Source organism: Petromyzon marinus (assembly GCF_048934315.1).
Source record: "Petromyzon marinus isolate PM22_M1 ecotype Great Lakes invasive population chromosome 67 unlocalized genomic scaffold, UKy_Petmar_22M1.pri1.0 chr67_unloc.5, whole genome shotgun sequence".
Lineage (NCBI taxonomy): Eukaryota > Metazoa > Chordata > Hyperoartia > Petromyzontiformes > Petromyzontidae > Petromyzon > Petromyzon marinus.
Window position 1 is genome coordinate 46,964 of NW_027422595.1, and position 27,589 is coordinate 74,552.

General features: G+C 48.5%; 1 protein-coding gene across 1 annotated transcript in view; it reads right to left on the reverse strand.

The window, feature by feature from the left end:
* LOC142907973 (putative defense protein 3) overlaps positions 1-26,688 on the reverse strand; it is a 38,955-nt gene extending 12,267 nt beyond the window's left edge. Inside the window, exons 1-3 of the mRNA XM_076058034.1 lie at positions 26,585-26,688; positions 4,981-5,001; positions 2,902-3,162 (exon numbers count right to left, since the gene is read on the reverse strand). Coding sequence (XP_075914149.1) covers positions 2,902-3,103 — 202 coding nt within the window. The 5' untranslated portion in view covers positions 3,104-3,162; positions 4,981-5,001; positions 26,585-26,688. The remainder of the gene's footprint in view (positions 1-2,901; positions 3,163-4,980; positions 5,002-26,584) is intronic.
* Between the last annotated feature and the right edge of the window lie 901 nt (positions 26,689-27,589).

Below are 27,589 nucleotides of genomic sequence, written 5' to 3' on the forward strand. Positions count from 1 at the left end.
AGACCTCTGCTGTTAAACTGGAGCCAGTCATAAGCACACTGCCCAGGTATGGGAAACTCTCCACTCTCTCCACAACTGCCCCATCACCGATTGGGAGTTGTGGGGGTGGAGTGTCCGATGGTACAAAATACCCAGGCAGGTGTTTAGTTTTGGTGGGGCTGATGGTAAGGCCCCACCTCTTAGTGGCACGCTCCAGTCTCAGCAGCAGCGTCTCCAGCTCCTCCTCTGACTGAGCAGCTATTACCAAGTCATCAGCATACATAACGTGGTTGAGCAATAGGGAGCCATCCCTTGACCGCACCCGGGCATCGATTAGACTCCCATTATATCTGTACCATATGGAGATTCCCCCGGTACAGCTATTGAAGGCTTCACGAACTACGTGGTCAAAATAGATGTTAAATAATGTGGGAGCCAGAGGACATCCCTGTCGCACCCCAAGGTGTACAGGGAATGGCTCTGACTCCCGGCCACGTAGTTTTACCCGGGCCCGCTCACCATCATGAAGGTCCTTAATGATCGTGAGCAGAGGGTCAGGTACTCCAAAAGCACGAAGAACGACCCAGAGCCCAGGCCTACTGATGGTATCATAGGCCTTGACCAGGTCAATAAAGCAGAGATGTAGGTCTTGTTGGAATTCCCTACACCTCTGCTGTAGCAGACGGACAGAAAATATGGCATCTGTGCAGGACCGCCCTTTCCTGAAACCGCATTGGGGCTCCGCAAGCCTCTCCTCAGCGTGCCTGGCAAGGCGATACTGAATAATCCTTTCCAGGACCTTTCCCGGCACACTGAGGAGTGAGATGCCCCTGTAGTTGTTACAGTCTGTGCGGTCCCCCTTCTTAAAAAGGGGGACCACCAGGGCATCCTTCCAATCCTGCGGAACCCGTCCAGTGGTCCAGACTGTTGTTATGATGTCATATAGGGCAGTCTGTGCACAAACGCCACCCTCCCTCAGCATTTCGCTTGGGAGATCATCTCTGCCCGCTGCCTTTCCTGGTCTCAGACTCCGGATCGCCTTCAATACTTCCTCAGCAGATGGCACCTCAGCCAGCCACTCACAGGGGGTGACTTCATCCAATATTTGAGGCACCGCAGCCTCAGCAGGGTCATCCTCACTTTGTGCCACGATGTTTTCCTGGCTGAGGGATTTTCCCTCCCCCAGGACCTCACAGAAATGCTCAGCAAATCTGCGAACCTGTTCCTGGGGGTCGGAAATCGGATCACCGTTTTTCCCCTAATGATGGTAATAGGTGTGGCGCTGCAGGTTACTTTTTTGATGGAGTTAAATAGAGATTTGTGATCACGGGCCACTGAGGCAGACTCCATCTCCTCAGCAACCCGCGACCACCACCCATCCTTGCAGCGCCTCACGGCTCTCCGAACCTCCGAGCGAAGGCTGCGGTAAGCCTCCTCATTCTCTGACGTGGGATTCTGTAGCCGATGACAGTGGGCCTGTCACTTTTTCTCAACCATCGTGAACAACTCCTCTGTCATCCAGGGTGTCTGGGGAGGTCTGGACCGCGTACCCAAAGCAGCCATTGCAGCTGCATGAGTCACAGTCCTAAACCTCGCCCATTTACCCTCGACATCAGGAGGAGTCGGGGACGATGCCAATCCCAGCCGCAAGCGATGATGAAATTCTCGCTTGCAACTTTCATCAGATAACTGAGACCAGGCCACTTTAGGTTGGAATGGGGTCCTGGGTGTACACCCACCACCGGAGTGGAAGAATGGCAGGCGCATCTTACAGATGACTAGTCGATGGTCAGAGGGCAGATCAGCTCCACGGTAGGTCCTGGTGTCAAGGACATGGGCTCGCATTCGCTGGTCCGTCACTATGTAGTCCAGCATATGTTCTTGCTTGGACCCGGCATGCATCCATGATGTTGTGTGGATGCGCCGATGCCGGAACAGCGTGTTGGTAATTACAAGCCCATGGGCTGCACAAAAATCTAGCAGCCTCCTACCGTTGTTATTGAGCTGATCTGGCCCATGCCCTCCAATCACTCCAGACCAGGTGCCAGTATCATGACCAACTCGGGCATTGAAGTCACCCAACATGATGACTCTATCCCGAGGGGCCACTTTAGCCAGCACCTGTGACAGGAGGTCATAGAAGGCATCTGACTCATCGGCTTTGCCTGCATCCCTCCACGGATGTTCATCTTCGGTGGGGGCATAAGTAACCACGACCACCATTCCTCGCCTCCGGTTGATGGGAAGGCGAGCCCAAAGTAGCCTGGGGCTTACAGCTTCCCACACCTCACTGCCACGCTCCCACGCCCCCTTCATTCTTTTGTTCAAAAGAAGACCCACACCCTGTTGTTTGGCAGTCTGCTGCCACCCCACACTACACCACACACACACACGTGTACACACACCACACCACACACACACACGTGTACACACACCACACCACACACACACACACGTGTACACACACCACACCACACACACGTGTACACACACCACACCACACACACATGTGTACACACACCACACACGTGTACACACCACACCACACACACACGTGTACACACTACACACACGTGTACACACACCACACCACACACACACACGTGTACACACACCACACCACACACACACACGTGTACACACACCACACCACACACACACACGTGTACACATCACACGACACCACACACACACGTGTACACACCACACACAGTGTACACACCACACACACGTGTACACACACCACACACACACACGTGTACACACACCACACACACACGTGTACACACACCACCACACACACACACATGTACACACACCACACACACACACGTGTACATACACCACACACACCACACACACACACGTGTACACACACCACACACACACCACACACACCCCCCCCCCCACACCCCAACTCGCCCGTGAAGGGCACTCCGATGCTGCCGTTCGTGGCCACTGCAGTGATGACGTAGGGGGCCTGTGACGTCTGGCTCCGAACCCCGTCATGCATGGGTCTCATGGCCACGCACGAGGAGGAGGGAGCTCCCCCGGGGAAGGCGCGCGCCCCCGGGGCGAGGCACAGCTGGGCGAGCAGTAGGGCCCACAGCACGCCAGGGGACATCGCGTCGTGACGCCTCCAGGTACACTCCGACGGGGAACTTGGAAACAAAGCTAGAGGCCCTGGGAACGTGGAGAGGGAGTGGGGGGAGGTGTTGTTATTAAGTTCAAACTTAACGTTTACCGCAGGCTTTAAACTACACTATGCATTGTACTATACACTGTACTGTACACTACACTATACACTACACTATACACTGCACACTACACTATACACTACACTATACACTACACTATACACTACACTATGCACTACTATACACTACACTATACACTACACTATACACTCCACTACACACTGCACACTACACTATACACTACACTATACACTACACTATGCACTACTATACACTACACATACACTATACTATACACTGCACTATACGCTGCACAACACACTACACTACACACTGCGCTATACACTACACTACTATACACTACACTATACACTACTATACACTACATTATACACTACACTATACACTATACTCTTTGGTTGTATTGGGTAAAGTCACGTAGGTGAAAATAAAATAACAAAAAATCACGACGTTTCGGCCACAACACAAGCGGCCTTCATCAGGTGGACAGCGCTGTCCTCCAGACAGTCTCGTCCCTTTACCTGATGAAGGCCGCTTGTGTTGTGGCCGAAACGTCGTGATTTTTTGTTATTTTATTTTCACCTACGTGACTTTACCCAATAGAACCAAAGAGTATGGATCCTAGCAGTCACGAAAGCTTTAAATCTAGAATACACTATACACTACTATACACTACACTATACACTACTATACACTACATTATACACTATACACTACTATACACTACACTATACACTACATTATACACTACACTATACACTGCACTACACTGCACTATACACTACACTAAACACTACTATACACTGCACTACACACTGCACTATACACTGCACTATGCACTACTATACACTACACTATACACTACACTATACACTGCACTACACTACACTATACACTGCACTATACACTACTATACACTACACTATACACTACACTATACACTGCACTACACTGCACTATACACTGCACTACACATTAAACTATACACTTCTATACACTACACTATACACTACTATACACTACACTATACACTACTATACACTACACTATGCACTACACTATACACTACACTATACACTACTATACACTACACTATACACTACTATACACTACTATACACTGTTATACACTACTATACTCTACACTATACACTACTATACACTACACTATGCACTACACTATACACTACACTATACACTACTATACACTACACTAGCCTCTAACAGGCTAGTAGCGAGTAGCAGCAGCACCTGTGAAGGTAGACACAGACAAAGCTCCCCCGTGTAGCCTCTAACAGGCTGTAGGGGCAAGTGCTGTCAGTAGCGAGTAGCAGCAGCACCTGTGAATGCCGGGCTAGGTGGCACACGAAGGGGTTGCACGGCCAACTCCATACCCGGCCGCCTTTGTCTCCCCAGTGGCGACATTTACTACACAATGCGCCCAGGTACTCATTTGAGGCTGAGTCGACCTAGGGGTAGGCCCAGCAACCGGCAAAAAAATTAAAAGACACGCGCAAAGACACAGCCCACAACAACAACAACACCAGCCGCCATTCGACACTAAGTGGCGCTGACGTCACCACGGCCATTGTGCCAGGCTAGGTGCACCTTGAGGCCACGTGACGTGTCGACGGTTCCCGCTGCTGGCGAGCAGGTCACGTGAACGACCCAGCCGGTGCCACCGGCCCCAAAACACGTCTCTGAAGGCTGTTGCGGAGGGTCCTTGCCTTTGTGTCTGTGTGTCACGCTACGACCAGCACTTGGCCCGACAGCGTGGTAATTACCGCAGCGAGTGGGAGCTTCGTCTTCGCGGCGATGGCCGTGATGGTGGTGATGGGAGACGCGGGGTGAGGCCAGGTGAGAGAGAGAGAGATTGAGAGGGAGAGGTCACGACCCCTGTCCAGGTGCTGGGAACAAGCCGAGAACACAATGCCACCTGACCACCACCCCTCCCCCCATTCACCCTCCCCCCCATTCACACCCTCCCCCCCATTCACCCCCCCCCCCCCATTCACCCCCCCCCCCCCATTCACCCCCCCCCCCCCATTCTCATCCTTCTCCCCACCCATTCCTCACCTCCTCTGCTCACCCAATTCCCCCCTCCCCCATTCACCCCACCAAATTCCCCACTCCCCATAGTGTATAGTGCTAATCGTAGTTGCGGAGTCTATGGTGCAGTGTTGAGTCTATGGTGAAATGTTGAGTCTATGGTGCAGTGTTGAGTCTATGGCGAAATGTTGAGTCTATGGTGCAGTGTTGAGTCTATGGCGAAATGTTGAGTCTGTGGTGCAGTGTTGAGTCTATGGTGAAATGTTGAGTCTGTGGTGCAGTGTTGAGTCTATGGTGAAATGTTGAGTCTGTGGTGCAGTGTTGAGTCTATGGTGAAATGTTGAGTCTATGGTGCAGTGTTGAGTCTATGGGTAGCTTCGATTTCCACACAACCTTAAGATCATTCAACAAACTCCGGGACAAGAAAGCTCAACGAATCGAGTCTCTCACCTTTCTGAAGAGATGCCGCGACTCTAAGGTAATACCAACCGCATTTACACTCACCTCTGCTGCTGCAACTTCTCTCAATGCAAAACGAATTCTAGCTAGAACTAGCTTCGCTCTTATCTCAGAAAAAATTAGACTTACACGCACCGAACTGGATCAGTTAGACAAGACACTCTGCAAATCACACTTAACATCGACAGCAACTATGTCTACATCGGATTGGGAACATGTAGACAATATGACTACCTTTTCGGCTGCCACTATGTCGACCAAATGTAGGGACAATTTGATTTCCAAATTCAATCACCTCTCCAACAAAAAATCGGATCCACACAGCGAAAAGATAGACGTCAACAAAGTCGTAATTAATCGCAGTAACAGTTCCATTTCTGATGTCCTGAAATTCGTTTTAGCTAAAGGTCTAAACTTTGCTGTCACACCGAGACACATACCGGTTAATGATATCATTGCCCATGTAGACGTTGCACTCAAGGGCTTGAGTCACATCTCTGCAGACGTAGCAAGATCTGAAATCGCTGCAACCCTCAAAAACGCTAAGTTGCCACCTAGCAACATCAGCAAAGATGAACGCTTTGAATTATCTCAATTAAAAAAGACAGATGATATTGTTGTCCTCTCAGCCGACAAGGGCAATGCCACTGTCATCATGGACAAAACAGAATATAACAACAAAATTCAAGAACTACTCAACGATGGCAGCTATACAAAAATAAAAAGAGATCCCACCAACAGCCTGGTTACCAAAACGAACGAAATCATCTCTCATTCAACAGCATTAATTGATCAGACCAAACAGTTCTCGTTGAAACCCTCTGCTGCCAGACCACCAAAATTATATGGCCTTCCGAAGATACACAAAGACGATACACCCCTTCGTCCCATCGTCTCTACTATCAACTCCCCCACCTATAAACTGGCACGTTTTCTTGCCGATATACTGCGACCTTTCACTGGAAAAACCACCTCTGCGGTACTAAATTCTACTCACCTGGTATCGACAATCAAAGGTATTTCCCTGTCCCCAGACGACCTGCTTGTCAGTTTTGATGTGGTGTCCTTATTCACCAAAGTTCCGGTACGTGACACCATCGCTATCATTGAAGACTTGGTTCATCAATGACTGCATACTGATGTACCCCCCCTGGTGAGACATTGCTTAACCAACACATACTTCACCTGGAATGGAACTTTCTACAAACAGACTGAGGGCACCCCAATGGGCTCTCCCCTGTCTCCAGTTGTAGCCAACGTATTCATGGAAAAATTTGAAACTGACGCCATCCAGACTGCCACTCTACGCCCGACCTTATGGAAGAGGTACGTGGATGACACTTTTGTCATCTGGCCACATGGCCAGCCTGCTCTAGACTAATTCCAGGACCACATCAATTCCATACACCCAGCCATCAGATTTACCATGGAGGTGGAAAAAGATGGCAAGCTACCCTTTTTGGATGTCTTAATTAAAAGGAGACCTGATGGCTCAATCAGCCACTCTGTCTACAGGAAAGCTACCCATACAGATGCTTACTTGAAACCGGATTCCCACCACTATCCATCCCAGAAGAACTCCCTCATCAAGACTCTATACCATAGAGCCCAATGCATTTCCGACCAGGAACACATTACCAGTGAACTCAAACACGTACACCAGGCTCTCAGGGCTAATGGTTACTCCGACTACACAATCCGCAAAGCCATCACTCCAGTCACGAAGAAGGATCCTCTTGTGGAGCCACTCAAAACCATCACCTTACCCTACATTGCAGAGGTCACTAAAAATATCTCCAAAATCCTGAATAAACACAAGATCCAGGTCCGATTCAACACAGTACGTAAAATCCGTGATCTGGTTCCATCTGTAAAAGATGCTGTTCCTGACATACAGTACCCAGGCGTTTACAAACTAAAGTGCCTTTGTGGTAGTAGCTACATTGGAGAAACCAAACGACATATCTCGGACCACATCCGCGAACATAAAGCAGACTTGAAACACGGTAGAACGAACTCCTCCGCCGTGGCAGATCACTGTTATAATTCAGTGGGCTCACATGACATTGACTTCTCCAAGACGGAGGTTCTTTGCAAGCCAACCGGCTACCATGAGAGATTCGTTCATGAGGCCATTCACATATACAAGCACAGAGACAATTTCAACCGGGAAGATGGATTCTGGCTTAGTAACCATTGGAAAGATGTTTTAAACCATTTCGGTTCTTAATTAATTATTTTACGGCAAATCCGGCACCCATTTGAGGCTGAGTCGACCTACAGGAGGTGGAGGGGGGGGGGGGGCCCAGGACCCTGCGTTGGTGGTGTCCAGTGACTCGAGCCCGGGGAATTTGCCGGGTTCGTAGCGCTAACCGCTGCACCACCACTCTCCCCCCCCCCCCCGTGTCACCCCCCCCCCCCATTGAGAGTCAGTGAGCTCTGTTTGGTTTGGAAGGGCACGCAGGAAACCTCGCTCGCTCGCTCTCTCGGAAGGGAGAGATAAATTTAGCCTCATGAGTGCCCCTCTGAGAACCATTGTCTCTTTGGAACTGACTGCGCGTCCTTTATTTCACTATTTGAGAGACAGAGGAGAGACAGAGAGACCCAGATAGACACGCATGAAGAGAGAGTGAGACAGAGATAGAGACAGAGAAAGAGACGGATTAGCCCTCTTGAGACTGAGGTTCGATCCCGACCCTGACGACGCCTGCTGCTGTTGCTGTATATTTGGAGTCTGCGTCTCTCTCTCATCATCATCACGGTGGCTAGGAGATGTTAACTACCGCGCCTGGTCTACAGGAGGTCGTGGGTTCGATCCCGACTCTGACGATGCCTGCTGCTGCTGTATATTTGGAGTCTGCGTCTCTCTCTCTCTCATCATCATCACGGTGGCTAGGAGATGTTGACTACCTCGCCAGGTCTACAGGAGGTCGAGGGTTCGATCTCGAACCTGACGATGCCTGCTGCTGCTGTATATTTGGAGTATGCGTCTCTCTCTCATCATCATCACGGTGGCTATGAGATGTTGACTACCTCGCCTGGTCTACAGGAGGTCGTGGGTTCCATCTTGAACCTGACGATACCTGCTGCTGTATATTTGGAGTATGCGTCTCTCTCTCTCTCATCATCATCACGGTGGCTAGGAGCTGTTAACTACCTCGCCAGATCTACAGGAGGTCGTGGGTTCCATCCCGACCCTGACGATGCCTGCTGCTGTATATTTGGAGTCTCTCTCTCTCTCATCATCATCACGGTGGCTAGAAGATGTTAACTACCTCGCCTGGTATACAGGAGGTCTTGGGTTCCATCCCGACCCTGGCGATGCCCCCTCTCTCTCTCTCTCTCTCCCCGTGGTCGCGTGGATTTTTCTCCAGATCCTCCTCCGGAGTTTTCCCCCCTCCAACATTTAGATTCAACGTAACCCTCGCGTCGAGGGTGTCTGTCTGTCGCGATGAATGTCCACACGACGATGAGCCCACTTTCGCTGAGCTATCATCAACACAGTTTAGTTCAGAGATTTCATCATCCGCTTCGACCGAGGGACATCCATCCCTCTGAGAATCGTGGTCTCTTCGGTAATGACTGACGCCCTTTATTGAACACATTTCGGAGAGAGAGACGGGTCAAGCCTCTGAGATTCATCAGCCGCTTGCCACTCAGGCGCTCTCTTAAACCAGCTGAGAGCCCACGGAATCGCCGTCCCGTGTCACCCCAGCGCGTTTATCCCCGGGGCTGAGTAAGCTGCCGAGATTCCTCGTCTCTTGCCACTCGCACCACCACCACCGCCACCGCCACCCTTTGTTAACGTTGACTGCGCGAGGGGACATCCCATTGAGATTCATTAGCCGAGTGTCCAGTGTCTGCGTGTGTGTGGCAGTGCTGGTGGTGGTGGGAGTGGGGGGGGTGGGTGGGGGGGTGGAGGGAGCGGTGGCGCAACGGTTAGCGTGGTGCGCTACGAACCTCGGCCTGAAGTGAACCGCACAACGGGCTCGGCGGCCAAGCGGGGTTCGATTCTCCGCTCACGGCCTTCGCCGGTGGCAGCGATTGTCCGCGCCCTTGTTCCTGGGCCACCGCTAGGTTGACTCAGCCTCAAACGAGTAGCGGTGTGTTGGTGCGCGCGCGGTGATGAACTTCCTCCGATGCGTTCACCTTTGCCGATGCTTTGCCACAGGCCACCGTGTGCGCGTGGGTCGTGTTTGTCGCTGTGACGTTGTGGGATATTCAACAAATCGACTTAGGAACAAATCGACTTATGAACACATCGACTCACGAACAAGTCGACTGACGAACAAGTCGACTGACTAACAAGTCGACTTAGGAACAAATCGACTCACGAACAAATCAACTGACGAACAAGTCGACTTAGGAACAAATCGACTCACGAACAAGTCGACTGACGAACAAATCGACTGACGAACAAGTCGACTTACGAACAAGTCGACTGACGAAGAAATCGACTGACGAACAAGTCGACTTACGAACAAGTCGACTTATGAACACATCGATTTATCAACTACGAACAAGTCGACTTAGGAACAAATCGACTTACGAACAAATCGACTTACGAACAAATCGACTTACGAACAAGTCGACTCACGAACAAGTCGACTTACGAATAAGTCGCCTTACGACCAAGTCGACTTACGAACAAGTCGACTCACGAACAAGTCGACTGACGAATAAGTCGCCTAACGAACAAGTCGACTCACGAACAAATCGACTGACGAACAAGTCGACTTACGAACAAGTCGACTTACGAACAAGTCGACTTACGAACAAGTCGTATAGTGTAGTAGTGTATAGTGTAGTGTATAGTAGTGTAGTGTATAGTGTAGTAGTGTATAGTGTAGTGTATAGTGTAGTAGTGTATAGTGTAGTGTATAGTGTAGTGTATAGTAGTGTAGTGTATAGTAGTGTAGTGTATAGTGTAGTATATAGTGTAGTGTATAGTGTAGTGTATAGTAGTGTAGTGTATAGTAGTGTAGTGTATAGTGTAGTAGTGTATAGTGTAGTGTATAGTAGTGTTGTGTATAGTGTAGAAGTGTATAGTGTAGTGTAGAAGTGTATAGTGTAGTGTATAGTAGTGTAGTGTATAGTGTAGTGTATAGTGTAGTGTATAGTAGTGTATAGTAGTGTATAGTAGTGTATAGTGTAGTGTATAGTAGTGTATAGTGTAGTGTATAGTGTAGTGTATAGTGTAGTGTATAGTAGTGTAGTGTATAGTAGTGTAGTGTATAGTAGTGTAGTGTATAGTGTAGTAGTGTATAGTGTAGTGTATAGTAGTGTAGTGTATAGTGTAGAAGTGTATAGTGTAGAAGTGTATAGTGTAGTGTATAGTAGTGTAGTGTATAGTGTAGTGTATAGTAGTGTAGTGTATAGTAGTGTATAGTAGTGTATAGTGTAGTGTATAGTAGTGTATAGTGTAGTGTATAGTGTAGTGTATAGTGTAGTGTATAGTAGTGTAGTGTATAGTAGTGTAGTGTATAGTAGTGTAGTGTATAGTGTAGTAGTGTATAGTGTAGTGTATAGTAGTGTAGTGTATAGTGTAGAAGTGTATAGTGTAGTGTATAGTAGTGTAGTGTATAGTGTAGTGTATAGTAGTGTATAGTGTAGAAGTGTATAGTGTAGTGTATAGTAGTGTAGTGTATAGTGTAGTGTATAGTAGTGTAGTGTATAGTAGTGTATTGTAGTGTAGTGTATAGTAGTGTAGTGTATAGTGTAGAATATAGTGTAGTGTATAGTGTAGTGTATAGTAGTGTAGTGTATAGTAGTGTAGTGTATAGAAGTGTAGTGTATAGTGTAGTAGTGTATAGTGTAGTGTATAGTGTAGAAGTGTATAGTGTAGTGTATAGTAGTGTAGTGTATAGTGTATAGTAGTGTAGTGTATAGTGTAGTGTATAGTAGTGTATAGTGTAGTGTATAGTGTAGTGTATAGTAGTGTATTGTATAGTAGTGTAGAGTGTAGTGTTTAGTAGTGTATAGTGTAGTGTATAGTGTAGTGTATAGTGTAGTGTGTAGTAGTGTATAGTGCAGTGTATAATGTAGTGTATAGTGTAGTGTGTAGTAGTGTATAGTGTAGTGTATAGGAGTGTATAGTGTAGTGTATAGTGTAGTATATAGTGTAGTGTATAGTGTAGTGTATAGTGTAGTGTATAGTAGTGTATAGTGTAGTGTAAAGTGTAGTGTATAGTAGTGTATAGTGTAGTGTATAATGTAGTGTATAGTGTAGTGTATAGTGTAGTGTATAGTGTAGTGTATAGTAGTGCATAGTGTAGTGTATAGTAGTGTATAGTGTAGTGTATAGTAGTGTATAGTGTAGTGTATAGTAGTGTATAGTAGTGTATAGTGTAGTGTATAGTGTAGTGTATAGTGTAGTGTATAGTGTAGTGTATAGTGTAGTGTATAGTAGTCTATAGTGTAGTGTATAGTGTAGTGTATAGTAGTGCATAGTGTAGTGTATAGTAGTGTATAGTGTATAGTGTAGTGTATAGTGTAGTGTATAGTGTAGTGTATAGTGTAGTGTATAGTAGTCTATAGTGTAGTGTATAGTGTAGTGTATAGTAGTGCATAGTGTAGTGTATAGTAGTGTATAGTGTAGTGTATAGTAGTGTATAGTGTAGTGTATAGTAGTGTATAGTAGTGTATAGTGTAGTGTATAGTAGTGTATAGTAGTGTATAGTGTAGTGTATAGTGTAGTGTATAGTAGTGTATAGTTTAGTGTATAGTAGTGTATAGTAGTCTATAGTGTAGTGTATAGTAGTGTATAATAGTGTATAGTGTAGTGTATAGTGCAGTGTATAGTAGTGTATAGTAGCGTATAGTAGTGTATAGTGTAGTGTATAGTAGTGTATAGTGTAGTGTATAGTAGTGTATAGTGTAGTGTATAGTAGTGTATAGTGTAGTGTATAGTGTAGTGTATAGTAGTGTATAGTGTAGTGTATAGTATTGTATAGTAGTGTATAGTGTAGTGTATAGTGCAGTGTATAGTAGTGTATAGTAGCGTATAGTAGTGTATAGTGTAGTGTATAGTAGTGCATAGTGTAGTGTATAGTAGTGTATAGTGTAGTGTATAGTAGTGTATAGTGTAGTGTATAGTAGTGTATAGTAGTGTATAGTGTAGTGTATAGTGTAGTGTATAGTGTAGTGTATAGTGTAGTGTATAGTAGTCTATAGTGTAGTGTATAGTGTAGTGTATAGTAGTGCATAGTGTAGTGTATAGTAGTGTATAGTGTATAGTGTAGTGTATAGTGTAGTGTATAGTGTAGTGTATAGTGTAGTGTATAGTGTAGTGTATAGTAGTCTATAGTGTAGTGTATAGTGTAGTGTATAGTAGTGCATAGTGTAGTGTATAGTAGTGTATAGTGTAGTGTATAGTAGTGTATAGTGTAGTGTATAGTAGTGTATAGTAGTGTATAGTGTAGTGTATAGTGTAGTGTATAGTAGTGTATAGTTTAGTGTATAGTAGTGTATAGTAGTCTATAGTGTAGTGTATAGTAGTGTATAATAGTGTATAGTGTAGTGTATAGTGCAGTGTATAGTAGTGTATAGTAGCGTATAGTAGTGTATAGTGTAGTGTATAGTAGTGTATAGTGTAGTGTATAGTAGTGTATAGTGTAGTGTATAGTAGTGTATAGTGTAGTGTATAGTGTAGTGTATAGTAGTGTATAGTGTAGTGTATAGTATTGTATAGTAGTGTATAGTGTAGTGTATAGTGCAGTGTATAGTAGTGTATAGTAGCGTATAGTAGTGTATAGTGTAGTGTATAGTAGTGTATAGTGTAGTGTATAGTAGTGTATAGTGTAGTGTATAGTAGTGCATAGTGTAGTGTATAGTGTAGTGTATAGTAGTGTATAGTGTAGTGTATAGTATTGTATAGTAGTGTATAGTGTAGTGTATAGTAGTGTATAGTTGTGTATAGTGTAGTGTATAGTAGTGTATAGTGTAGTGTATAGTAGTGTATAGTAGTGTATAGTGTAGTGTATAGTAGTGTATAGTAGTGTGTAGTGTATAGTGTAGTGTATAGTAGTGTATAGTGTAGTGTATAGTGTAGTGTATAGTGTAGTGTATAGTGTAGTGTATAGTAGTGTATAGTATAGTGTATAGTGTAGTGTATAGTGTAATGTATTGTAGTGTATCGTAGTGTATAGTGTAGTGTATAGTAGTGTATAGTAGTGTGTAGTGTATAGTAGTGTATAGTAGTGTATAGTGTAGTGTATAGTGTAGTGTATAGTAGTGTATAGTGTATAGTAGTGCATAGTGTAGAGTATAATAGTGTATAGTGCAGTGTGTATTGCAGTGTTAAGTAGTGTATAGTGCAGTGTATAGTAGCGTAAAGTGTAGTGTATAGTGTAGTGTATAATGTAGTGTATAGTGTAGTGTATAGTGTAGTGTATAGTAGTGTATAGTGTAGTGTATAGTAGTGTATAGTGTAGTGTATAGTGTAGTGTATCGTAGTGTATCGTAGTGTATAGTGTAGTGTATAGTAGTGTATAGTAGTGTATAGTGTAGTGTATAGTGTAGTGTATAGTAGTGTATAGTAGTGTATAGTGTAGTGTATAGTAGTGTATAGTAGTGTATAGTAGTGTATAGTGTAGTGTATAGTAGTGTATAGTAGTCTATAGTGTAGTGTATAGTGTATAGTAGTGTATAGTAGTGTTTAGTGTAGTGTATAGTAGTGTATAGTATAGTGTATAGTGTAGTGTATAGTAGTGTATAGTAGTCTATAGTGTAGTGTATAGTGTAGTGTATAGTATTGTATAGTAGTGTATAGTGTAGTGTATAGTAGTGTATAGTAGTGTATAGTGTAGTGTATAGTAGTGTATAGTAGTGTATAGTAGTGTATAGTGTAGTGTATAGTGTAGTGTATCATAGTGTATAGTAGTGTATAGTGTAGTGTATAGTAGTGTATAGTAGTGTATAGTGTAGCGCAGTGGTTCTTCACCTGTGGTGCACGCCACCCCATGCTAAGAATCACTGTGCTAAGAGGCCCACACACGCGGTAGCCGTCTTCCCTGTGTCTTCGGGCGTCTGTTCACGAGTGAACGTGCGAATCGAGCCCCACGACTGTGAGCCCGCTTGCTCATCGATGGGGTTAGAGGAGGAGAGACACCTTCACCGGGCACGTCGCATTTCCCCTAAGACTCGAAAGCTATTAAAAGCTATTTTTACGGGGTTTTTTTTTCATTTGCACCGGGCAGCTTATTTTGATGAGAGATAAAGAGGCACGCAAACCCACGACCTCCTGTAGACCAGGCGAGGTAGTCAACATCTCATAGCCACCGTGATGATGATGAGAGAGAGACGCAGACTCTACATATACAGCAGCAGGCATCGTCAGGGTCGGGATGGAACCCATGACCTCCTGTAGACCAGGCGAGGTAGTTAACATCTCCTAGCCAACGTGATGATGATGATGATGAGAGACGCAGACTCCACAAATACAGCAGCAGGCATCGTCAGGGTCGCGATGGAACCCACGACCTCCTGTATACCAGGCGAGGTAGTTAACATCTCCTTGCCAACGTGATGATGATGATGAGAGACGCAGACTCCACATCTACAGCAGCAGGCATCGTCAGGGTCGATATTGAACCTCATTCTCAGAGGGATAATTTTTTTTTGGTTACGGGGGTGGAGCTGGGCTCAGTGTGGAGCTGGGTGATCTGGGAAACTGGTCCCATTGGTGGAGCTGGGCTCAGGGTGGAGCTGGGCTCAGGGTGGAGCTGGGCTCATGGTGGAGCTGGGCTCAGGGTGGAGCTGGGCTCAGGGTGGAGCTGGGAGGGCTGGGTGACTGGTCCCAGTGGTGGAGCTGGGTTCAGGGTGGAGCTGGGCTCAGGGTGGAGCTGGGCTCAGGGTGGAGCTGGGCTCAGGGTGGAGCTGGGAGGGCTGGGTGACTGGTCCCAGTGATGGAGTTGGGCTCAGGGTGGAGCTGAGCTCAGGGTGGAGCTGGGCTCAGGGTGGAGCTGGGAGGGCTTGGTGACTGGTCCCAGTGGTGGAGCTGGGCTCAGGGTGGAGCTGGGGTCAGGGTGGAGCTGGGATCAGGGTGGAGCTGGGCTCAGGGTGGAGCTGGGCTCAGGGTGGAGCTGGGCGGGCTGGGTAACTGGTCCCAGTGGTGGAGCTGCGCTCAGGGTGGAGCTGGGCTCAGGGTGGAGCTGGGCTCAGGGTGGAGCTGGGCTCAGGGTGGAGCTGGGCTCAGGGTGGAGCTGGGAGGGCTGGGTAACTGGGCTCCTCCGCGTCTCGGTGGGGGTCGGGTTTCAAAATCCATCAGCGCGGGGTGGGGGGGTCAAAAGGGGGGGGGGGACGAGGGGCGGGGCCGGGGGGTAAAATGAGGGTACGGGACACGGCAGAGTGGTGGTGATGATGGTGGTGATGGTGGCGGTGATGGCGGTGGTGGGGTTGGTGTTGGTGGTGGTGATGGTGGTGGTGGTGGCGGTGATGGCGGTGGTGGCGGTGGTGGCGGTGGTGATGGTGGTGGCGGTGATGGCGGTGGTGGTGGTGGTGGGGTTGGTGGTGATGGTGGTGGTGATGGTGGTGATGGTGGTGGCGGTGATGGCGGTGGTGGCGGTGGTGGCGGTGGTGGCGGTGGTGGTGGTGGCGGTGATGGTGGTGGCGGTGATGGTGGTGGCGGTGATGGCGGTGGTGATGGTGGTGGTGGTGATGGTGGTGATGGTGGCGGTGATGGTGGTGATGGTGGTGGCGGTGATGGTGGTGATGGTGGTGGTGGTGGGGTTGGTGTTGGTGGTGGTGGCGGTGATGGTGGTAGTGATGGTGGTGATGGTGGTGATGGTGGCGGTGATGGTGCTGATGATGATGATACAGCTGCTCGCTCTAATAATGATGATGATGATACAGCTGCTGGTGCTGATGATGATGCTGCTGCTGATACCGCTGCTGATGCTGCTGCTGATGCCTCTGCTGCTGCTGATGTTGATGATGATGTTGATGATGATGTTGATGGTGATGATGATGATGTTGATGATGATGTTGATGATGTCGATGATGTCGATGATGATGTCGATGATGATGTTGATGATGATGTTGATGATGATGATGATGTTGATGATGATGTTGATGATGATGATGTTGATGATGATGATGTTGATGATGATGTTGATGATGATGTTGATGATGATGTTGATGATGATGATGTTGATGATGATGTTGATGATGACGATGATGTTGATGATGATGTTGATGATGATGTTGATGATGATGTTGATGGCGTCCCCATCGCTGGGAGCGCCGCTAATGCCACCGCCACCGCTGACGCGGCACCTCGGCGGTGATTTAATTTCGAAGTTCGCGAAACCCAAACAGAGCGCGGAGACACCACGCGATGGGAGCACACAGACGGGCAGGGCTGGTGGGGGTGGTGGTGGTGGTGGTGGGGGTGGTGGTGGTGGTAGTGGTGGTGGTGGTGGTGGTAGTGGTGGTGGTGGGGGTGGTGGTGGTGGTGGGGGTGGTGGTGGTGGTGGGGGTGGTAGTGGTGGGGGTGGTAGTGGTGGGGGTGGTGGTAGTGGTGGTGGTGGTGGTGGGGGTAGTGGTGGTGGTGGTGGTGGGGGTGGTGGTGGGACATTCCCCTCATCTGTGACCACCACAGCGGCCGGAGGGGGCTCTGGACGGGTGCGAGGGGCTGGTAACCCCTCCACCTCCAAGTCAATTACCACCAAACCACAAAAAAGATCGAATTAAGCTTGGGCCGGAGGCCCCGGGCCAAACCCCATTTGGCGGAGCCAGGAGACTGAATCAGCAAAAGCCACTACGGGTGGCCACGTGGAATGTTCGAACGCTCACTGCGGAGGAGAGGCTGCCACTCCTCTGTCGGGAGCTGGACTGGTACCGCCTGGATCTCTGTGGCATTCAGGAGGTCCGGTGGACCGGCTCTGGCTCCTGCCACCATGAGGGGTGGGCAGTCCTCTACTCGGGGCAGGAGACTGCCAAACAAAAGGGAGTGGCTCTTCTTCTGAATAAAAAAATGAAGGGGGCGTGGGAGCGTGGTGGTGAGGTGTGGGAAGCTGTAAGCCCCAGGCTACTTTGGGCTGGCCCTAATAACAACGGTAGGAGGCTGCTAGATTTTTGTGCAGCCCATGGGCTTGTAATTACCGACACGCTGTTCTTGCATCGGCGCATCCACACCACATCGTGGATGCATGCCGGGTCCAAGCAAGAACATCTGCTGGACTACATAGTGACGGACCAGCAGATGCGGGCCCATGTCCTTGACACCAGGACCTACCGTGGAGCTGATCTGCCCACACCCAGGACCCAATTCAAACCCATAGTGGCCTCAGTTTTACTTTAATTTATTTGGTCTATAGCCCTGTGAGCCATTCGGCTCTTGAATCGGGTGCCACCGCAACAAACAAAAAACTAAAATATGATCAAGAAAAACATCTTCAAGTGACTACGCGCAAACAGAAAAATCCAGGAAAAACAGCAAAAAATCTTCCAGAAAAAGCACCGTGTACACTACCAATGCTGTGTGCAAAAATCCCAGTGGGATGCAAGTCAAACAACAACAACAACCACAAGACAACTTAGATTAAGGCCATCAGTCTAACTCCGTACTACAACAAACAAACATGGCCAAACCAAAAAACGTTTTCGAAATCACCAAAATAAAGCCATAAAAGCAATGTAACAGTGATCATAGGAACTGTGACCGAAATTTTACAATAAACGACATAAACAACATGTACCACCAAACCCTGTAGCCATAGCTCGCTACATGAATCACTCCACAACAGCAGGAGCATCAGTCGGAGTATCAAAATTGTTCAATGCACCTTTAAAGATCAGCACACTAAATCAAAACACAAGATCATACTTTGCAGCAGTCATCCGGAGCGAAACATTTGATTTTAGGCCACTGAATAGCAGTGGCAGCTAGGGGTGTACAACTCCTCTTGAGCAGTTTTGAGTGAAGATCTCATAGGTAGTGATTCAAGTTGCAGTTTATTGGCGATAGCATTCCAGACCCTGGGGGCATCAATAGCAATAGCCCTTCCTCCAGTATTTGTACGGCAATAAGGAATGTGAATCTGGTAAATGAGCGAAGACCTTAGGTCACATTTGTTCTTCGAAACAGAGAGAAAATTCGGCTGTCGAACATTAAGAGAAGTTAAGTTTGACCCAATGTAAAGATCACAGTGGTGGGTCCTATATGGGCAATTCAATGCAACTCTTAAGGCCGAGTGATATATGGAATCAAGCTTCTTCAGTACAGTACTGGGGGCTGATTTATACACGATGTCACAGTAATCAAGTAGAGGCAGTATGGTAGCTTTTATCAATTCCAAACGGAACATTGGGGGGAAGCAGTGCTTGTGTCGATACAGAAAACCAATTTTTATTTTTGTCGTCTTACCAATATAATCAATGTGATCTTGGAAATTCAGTTTTGAATCCAGGATGCCCCCAAGATACTTATAGATCTTGACTTGCTCTATTTTGATAATTATTTAAGGAATGTAATTGGGGAAAAATAACTTCCTGCTTTAGTCCTGGTGAGAAGCATAGCACCTTGGTTTTGGAGGCATTCAGGACTAGTTTAAGAGCAACCAGCTGATGTTGTAGTTTGTTGAAATCACCCTGGAGCTTAGCAATCACGTCATTCGGAGAGCGGCCAGTAGTAATCAGTATCGTGTCATCTGCGAATAGATTTACCCTGGAATGATCCAGGTCAGTGCCCAAGTCATTGACATAAAGAGAGAACAAGAGGGGGCCGAGGATGGAACCCTGTGGAACCCCTTTTGTTATCTTAACACTGTTTGACCTCCAACCATCTGTGAATACAGTTCGGGTGCGAGAAGAGAGGTCCTTTTTTAACCATTCTGCTGCGTGTTTGGAGAAACCGAGGCAACTTAGTTTACTAAGCAGGGTATGTGTGGTTGACTGTATCAAAAGTTTTGGACAGGTCAAGAAAAAGACAGGCACAGTACTGCTTATTATCAAGGCTATTGTAAATTTGATTCAAATAGTCTAATGCAGCAGATGTGGTGCTGTATTTTTTTCGGAACCCAGATTGTTTTAGATGTAGTAGATTGTTGTTGGACAGGAAACTGCTAATTTGATAGTTCAATAATTTTTCCAAATTTTTCATCAACGGGGACAAAATTGAGATAGGTCGGTAGTTATTTGGATCATCTTTAGGGCCCCCTTTGTGAAGTGGACAGACATAGGAATGTTTCCATTCTAGAAGAACTGATGCTTCTTTGATGGACAGGTTGAAAATATGGGCCTATAGGTTTGTATATTAGGTGACCAACAGTTAGTAGAGCAAAGACGGGAAAACTATCTGCTCCGGTAGAGGAGGACCCTTTGAGGTAGGACAGTTGTTTCAGAACATTACTTTCGTGGATTGGCTGGAAACTAAATTCGTTTAATGTTTGGACAGGGGTGTAGGAATTTGCATGCGCAGGGGTGACTCCCAATACATGATCAAAAAGGTCACTAGCTTCAGAAAAATGAAGGTCAAAATTGTAAACTATTTTTTGGGGCTCTGAAAAATATTCCACATTTCGGTTAAGCTCAATGGGCAGATTATCTATCTGCTTTGGATGCCTTTTCGAGACATTTGATTGTTTTCCAGAAGATCCTGGCATTTCCGTGTGATTCCAGGAGAGTGGAGGAAAAGTAGGCATTTTTTTGCATGCCGTATTTTTTTGACGCATCTATTCCTTAAAATCCTGTGTTCTAGCCAGTCATTTACCAAATTACTTTTCTGAGCACATGCCCAAGCCTTGTCCCTAGTCTTCATGAGTTTAGTAATCAAAGGATCAAACCATGGTGGGCTGTTGCCTGTAGTTTTAAATCTAACCAACGGAGCATGTTTGTGAAGAATCTGAGTCGTTCTCATTCTCTCTGAGTCGTCCTCTCTCTCTGAGTCGTCCTCTCTCTCTGAGTCGTCCTCTCTCAGAGTCGTCCTCTCTCTCTGAGTCGTCCACCCTCACTCTGAGTCGTCCTCTCTCTCTGAGTCGTCCTCTCTCTCTTTGAGTCGTTCTCTCTCACTCTGAGTCGTCGTCTCTCTGAGTCGTCCTCTCTCTCTGAGTCGTCCTCTCTATCTGAGTCATCCTCTCTCTCTGAGTCGTCCTCTCTCTCTATCTGAGTCGTCCTCTCTCTCTGAGTCGTCCTCTCTCTCTCTGAGTCGTCCTCTCTCTCTTTGAGTCGTCCTCTCTATCTGAGTCGTCCTCTCTCTCTGAGTCGTCCTCTCTCTATCTGAGTCGTCCTCTCTCTCTGAGTCGTCCTCTCTCTCTCGAGTCGTCCTCTCTCTCTGAGTCGTCCTCTCTCTGAGTCGTCCACTCTGTCTCTGAGTCGTCCTCTCTCTCCCTGAGTCGTCCTCTCTCTCTCTCTGAGTCGTCCTCTCTCTCTGAGTCGTCCACTCTGTCTCTGAGTCGGCCTCTCTCTCTGAGTCGTCCTCTCTCTCTGAGTCGTCCACTCTGTCTCTGAGTCGTCCTCTCTCTCCCTGAGTCGTCCTCTCTCCCTCTGAGTCGTCCTCTCTCTCTGAGTCGTCCTCTCCCTCTGACTCGTCCTCTCTCTCTGAGTCGTCCTCTCTCCCTCTGAGTCGTCCTCTCTCTCTGAGTCGTCCTCTCTCTGAGTCGTCCTCTCCCTCTGAGTCGTCCTCTCTCTCTGAGTCGTCCATTCTGTCTCTGAGTCGTCCTCTCTCTCTGAGTGGTCCTATCTCTCTGAGTCGTCCTCTCTCTCTCTGAGTCGTCCTCTCTCTTTGAGTCGTCCTCTGTCTCTGAGTCGTCCTCTCTCTCTGAGTCGTCCTCCCTCACTCTGAGTCGTCCTCTCTCTCTGAGTCGTCCTCTCTCTCTGAGTCGTCCACTCTGTCTCTGAGTCGTCCTCTCTCTCTGAGTCGTCCTCTCTCTCTCTGAGTCGTCCTCTCTCTCTGAGTCGTCCTCTGTCTCTCTGAGTCGTCCTCTCTCTCTGAGTCGTCCTCTCTCTCTCTGAGTCGTCCTCTGTCTCTGAGTAGTTCTCTCTCTGAGTCGTCCTCTCTCTGAGTCGTCCTCTCTCTCTGAGTCGTCCTCTCTCTCTGAGTCGTCCTCTCTCTCTGAGTCGTCCTCCCTCACTCTGAGTCGCCCTCTCTCTCTGAGTCGAACTCTCTCTGAGTCGTCCTCTCTCTCTGAGTCGTCCTCTCTCTGAGTCGTCCTCTCTCTCTGAGTCGTCCTCTGTCTCTCTGAGTCGTCCTCTCTCTCTGAGTCGTCCTCTCTCTCTCTGAGTCGTCCTCTGTCTCTGAGTAGTTCTCTCTCTGAGTCGTCCTCTCTCTGAGTCGTCCTCTCTCTCTGAGTCGTCCTCTCTCTCTGAGTCGTCCTCTCTCTCTGAGTCGTCCTCCCTCACTCTGAGTCGCCCTCTCTCTCTGAGTCGAACTCTCTCTGAGTCGTCCTCTCTCTCTGAGTCGTCCTCTCTCTGAGTCGTCCTCTCTCTCTGAGTCGTCCTCTGTCTCTGAGTCGTCCTCTCTCTCTGAGTCGTCCTCTCTATCTGAGTCGTCTTCCCTCACTCTGAGTCGTACTCTCTCTGAGTCGTCCTCCCTCTGAGTCGTCCTCTCTCTCTCTATGAGTCGTCCTCTCTCTCTGAGTCGTCCTCTCTCTCTCTCTGAGTCGTCCCCTCTCTCTGAGTCGTCCTCTCTCTGAGTCGTCCTCTCTCTCTCTGAGTCGTCCTCTCTCCCTCTGAGTCATCCTCTCTCCCTGAGTCGTCCTCACTCTCTCTGAGTCGTCCTCTCTCTGAGTCGTCCTCTCTCTCTGAGTCGTCCTCTCTCTATCTGAGTCGTTCTCTCTGAGTCGTCCTTTCTCTCTCTCTGAGTCGTCCTCTCTATCTCTCTGAGTCGTCCTCTATCTCTATGAGTCGTCCTCTCTGAGTCGTCCTCCCTCACTCTGAATCGTCCTCTCTCTCTATGAGTCGTCCTCTCTCTCTTGAGTCGTCCTCTCTCTCTGAGTCGTCCTCTCTCTGAGTCGTCCTCTCTCTCTGAGTCGTCCTCTCTCTCTCTGAGTCGTCCTCTCTCTCTGAGTCGTCCTCTCTCTCTGAGTCGTTCTCTCTCTGAGTCGTCCTCTCTCTCTGAGTCGTTCTCTCTCTGAGTCGTCCTCTCTCTCTGAGTCGTCCTCTCTCTCTGAGTGGTCCTCTCTCTGAGTCGTCCTCTCTCTCTGAGTCGTCCTCTCTCTCTGAGTCGTCCTTTCTCTCTCACTGAGTCGTCCTCTCTATCTCTCTGAGTCGTCCTCTCTATCTCTCTGAGTCGTCCTCTATCTCTATGAGTCGTTCTCTCTGAGTCGTCCTCTCTCTCTGAGTCGTCCACTCCCTGAGTCGTCCTCTCTCTCTGAGTCGTCCTCTCTCTCTCAGTCGTCCTCTCTCTCTCTCTCTCTGAGTCAATAAGCAACGCACACGCACAATGACAGGAGTGAAAAATAAATACAGGGTGATGGGGGGCGATCAGCAAGTCAATAAACCCATCACTAGAACGTGGTGATGGTCACGTGATCAGCAAAGTCATTAAACCCATCACTAGAACGTGGTGATGGTCACGTGATCAGCAAAGTCACTAACCCATCACTAGAACGTGGTGATGGTCACGTGGTCAGCAAAGTCAATAACCCATCACTAGAACGTGGTGATAGTCACGTGATGAGCAAAGACACTAACCCATTACTAGAACGTGGTGATGGTGACGTGATCAGCAAACTCACTAACCCATCACTAGAACGTGGTGATGGTCACGTGGTCAGCAAAGTCACTAACCCATCACTAGAACGTGGTGATGGTCACGTGATCAGCAAAGTAACTAGCCCATCACTAGAACGTGGTGATGGTCACGTGATCAGCAAAATCACTAACCCATCACTAGAACGTGGTGATGGTCACGTGATCAGTAAAGTCACTAACCCATCACGAGAACGTGATGATGGTCACGTGATCAGCAAAGTCACTAACCCATCACAAGAACGTGGTGATGGTCACGTGATCAGCAAAGTCAATAAACCCATCACTAGAACGTGGTGATGTCACGTGATCAGGAAAGTCACTAACCCATCACTAGAACGTGGTGATGGTCACGTGATCAACAAAGTCACTAACCCATCACTAGAACGTGGTGATGGTCACGTGATCACAAAGTCACTAACCCATCACTAGAACGTGGTGATGGTCACGTGATCAGCAAAGTCACTAACCCATCACTAGAACGTGGTGATGGTCACATGATCAACAAACTCACTAACCCATCACTACAACGTGGTGATGGTCACGTGATCAGCAAGTCACTAACCCATCACTAGAACGTGGTGATGGTCACGTGGTCAGCAAAGTCACTAACCCATCACCAGAACGTGATGATGGTCACGTGATCAGCAACGTCACTAACCCATCACTAGAACGTGGTGATGGTCACGTGATCAGCAAAATCACTAACCCATCACTAGAACGTGGTGATGGTCACGTGATCAGTAAAGTCACTAACCCATCACGAGAACGTGATGATGGTCACGTGATCAGCAAAGTCACTAACCCATCACAAGAACGTGGTGATGGTCACGTGATCAGCAAAGTCAATAAACCCATCACTAGAACGTGGTGATGTCACGTGATCAGCAAAGTCACTAACCCATCACTAGAACGTGGTGATGGTCACGTGATCAACAAAGTCACTAACCCATCACTAGAACGTGGTGATGGTCACGTGATCACAAAGTCACTAACCCATCACTAGAACGTGGTGATGGTCACGTGATCAGCAAAGTCACTAACCCATCACTAGAACGTGGTGATGGTCACATGATCAACAAACTCACTAACCCATCACTACAACGTGGTGATGGTCACGTGATCAGCAAGTCACTAACCCATCACTAGAACGTGGTGATGGTCACGTGGTCAGCAAAGTCACTAACCCATCACCAGAACGTGATGATGGTCACGTGATCAGCAAAGTCACTAACCCATCACCAGAACGTGGTGATGGTCACGTGATCAACAAAGTCACTAACCCATCACGAGAACGTGGTGATGGTCACGTGATCAGCAAAATCACTAACCCATCACTAGAACGTGGTGATGGTCACGTGGTCAGCAAAGTCACTAACCCATCACTAGAACGTGGTGATGGTCACGTGATAAGCAAAATCACTAACCCATCACTAGAACGTGGTGATGGTCACGTGATCAACAAAGTCACTAACCCATCACGAGAACGTGGTGATGGTCACGTGATCAGCAAAATCACTAACCCATCACTAGAACGTGGTGATGGTCACGTGGTCAGCAAAGTCACTAACCCATCACTAGAACGTGGTGATGGTCACGTGGTCAGCAAAGTCACTAACCCATCACTAGAACGTGGTGATGGTCACGTGATCAACAAAGTCACTAACCCATCACTAGAACGTGATGATGGTCACGTGATCAGCAAAGTCACTAACCCATCAGTAGAACGTGGTGATGCTCACGTGATCAACAGTCACTAACCCATCACTAGAACGTGGTGATGGTCACGTGATCAACAAAGTCACTAACCCATCACTAGAACGTGGTGATGGTCACGTGATCAACAAAGTCACTAACCCATCACTAGAACGTGGTGATGGTCACGCGATCAGCAAAGTCACTAACCCATCAATAGAACGTGGTGATGGTCACGTGATCAACAACGTCACTAACCCATCACTAGAACGTGGTGATGGTCACGTGGTCAGCAAAGTCACTAACCCATCACTAGAACGTGGTGATGGTCACGTGGTCAGCAAAGTTACTAAACCCATCAGTAGAACGTGGTGATGGTCACGTGGTCAGCAAAGTCACTAACCCATCACTAGAACGTGGTGATGGTCACGTGATCAGCAAGTCACTAACCCATCACTAGAACGTGGTGATGGTCACGTGGTCAGCAAAGTCACTAACCCATCACCAGAACGTGGTGATGGTCACGTGATCAACAAGTCACTAACCCATCACTAGAACGTGGTGATGGTCACGTGGTCAGCAAAGTCACTAACCCATCTCGAGAACGTGGTGATGGTCACGTGGTCAGCAAAGTCACAAACCCATCACTAGAACGTGGTGATGGTCACGTGATTAACAAAGTCACTAACCCATCACTAGAAACGTGGTGATGGTCACGTGATCAACAAAGTCACTAAACCCATCACTAGAACGTGGTGATGGTCACGTGATCAACAAGTCACTAACCCATCACTTGAACGTGGTGATGGTCACGTGGTCAACAAAGTCACTAACCCATCACTAGAATGTGGTGATGGTCACGTGGTCAGCAAAGTTACAAACCCATCACTAGAACGTGGTGATGGTCACGTGATCAACAAAGTCACTAACCCATCACCAGAACGTGGTGATGGTCACGTGATCAACAAAATCACTAACCCATCACTAGAACGTGGTGATGGTCACGTGGTCAGCAAAGTCACTAACCCATCACTAGAACGTGGCGATGGTCACGTGATCAGCAAGTCACTAACCCATCACTAGAACGTGGTGATGGTCACATGATCAACAAAGTCACTAACCCATCACCAGAACGTGGTGATGGTCACGTGATCAGCAAAATCACTAACCCATCACTAGAACGTGGTGATGGTCACGTGGTCAGCAAAGTCACTAACCCATCACTAGAACGTGGTGATGGTCACGTGGTCAGCAAAGTCACTAACCCATCACTAGAACGTGGTGAGGGTCACATGATCAACAAATTCGCTAACCCATCACGCGGCCCGGGGGTTCACGCGGCCCGGGGGTGCACGCGGCCAGGGGGTTCACGCGGCCCGGGGGTTCACGCGGCCCGGGGGTTCACGCGGCCCGGGGGTTCACGCGGCCCGGGGGTTACGCGGCCCGGGGGTTCACGCGGCCCGGGGGTTCACGTGCCCCACTCGTTCGCTCGCTCACCTCGGAGTCGCGATGAGCCAATGCGCTGAGCGTGGCGCGAGCCAGAGGCTTTAATGGACTGGGGAGGGAGCGAGGGAGGCGAGGGAGGGAGGGAGGGGAGGGAGGGAGGGATGGAGGGGAGGAGAGGGAGGGGAGGGAGCGAGGGAGGGAGGGGAAGGAGGGAGGGGAGGGAGGGAGCGAGGGAGGGGAGTTAGGGGAGGGTTGGAGGGAGCGACGGAGGGAGGGAGGGGAGGGAGGGAGGGAGGGGAGGGAGGGAGCGAGGGAGAGAGGGGTGGGAGTGAATGCGCCGTCATTAAAGCCACTTAGCACGCCCAGCCACTTCAGCACGCGCACAGAAGCAACGACAAAGGCCCCCCGTGTAGTCTCCCAAGATAGTTGGGGCAAGGGCTGTTGAATCAGACTCAAGTGGTGCCACGGGTTGACTGACTGAGATGGCTGGCAGATAGATGCACCACCTGTAACCCCCCTACTGTGCCAGGATCTACATCCTTCCCTACCGCATCAGCTGCATCTCTTCGATAGCCCGTGCCACTCACCCACCCACTCCCCAATCCACCCACCCACCAATCCACCCACTCACCAACTCACCCACTCTCCAACCCACCCACCCACTCACCCACCCACTCATCCACTCAACCAATAACTCACCTATCCACCAACCCTCCCACCCACTAACCCACCCACCCACTCACTCACCCACCCACCCACAAACCCACCCACTCACCCACCCATTCACCCACCCACTCACCCACTCACTCACTCACCCACTCACTCACCCACCAACTCACTCACCCACTCACCCAATCACTCACTCACTCACCCACTCACTCACCCACCCACTCACCCAACCACCCACTCACCCACTCACTCACTCACCCACTCACTCACCCACCAACTCACTCACCCACTCACTCACCCAATCACTCACTCACTCACCCACTCACTCACTCACCCACCCACTCACCCAACCACCCACCCACCCACTCACCCACCAGTCCATATCGT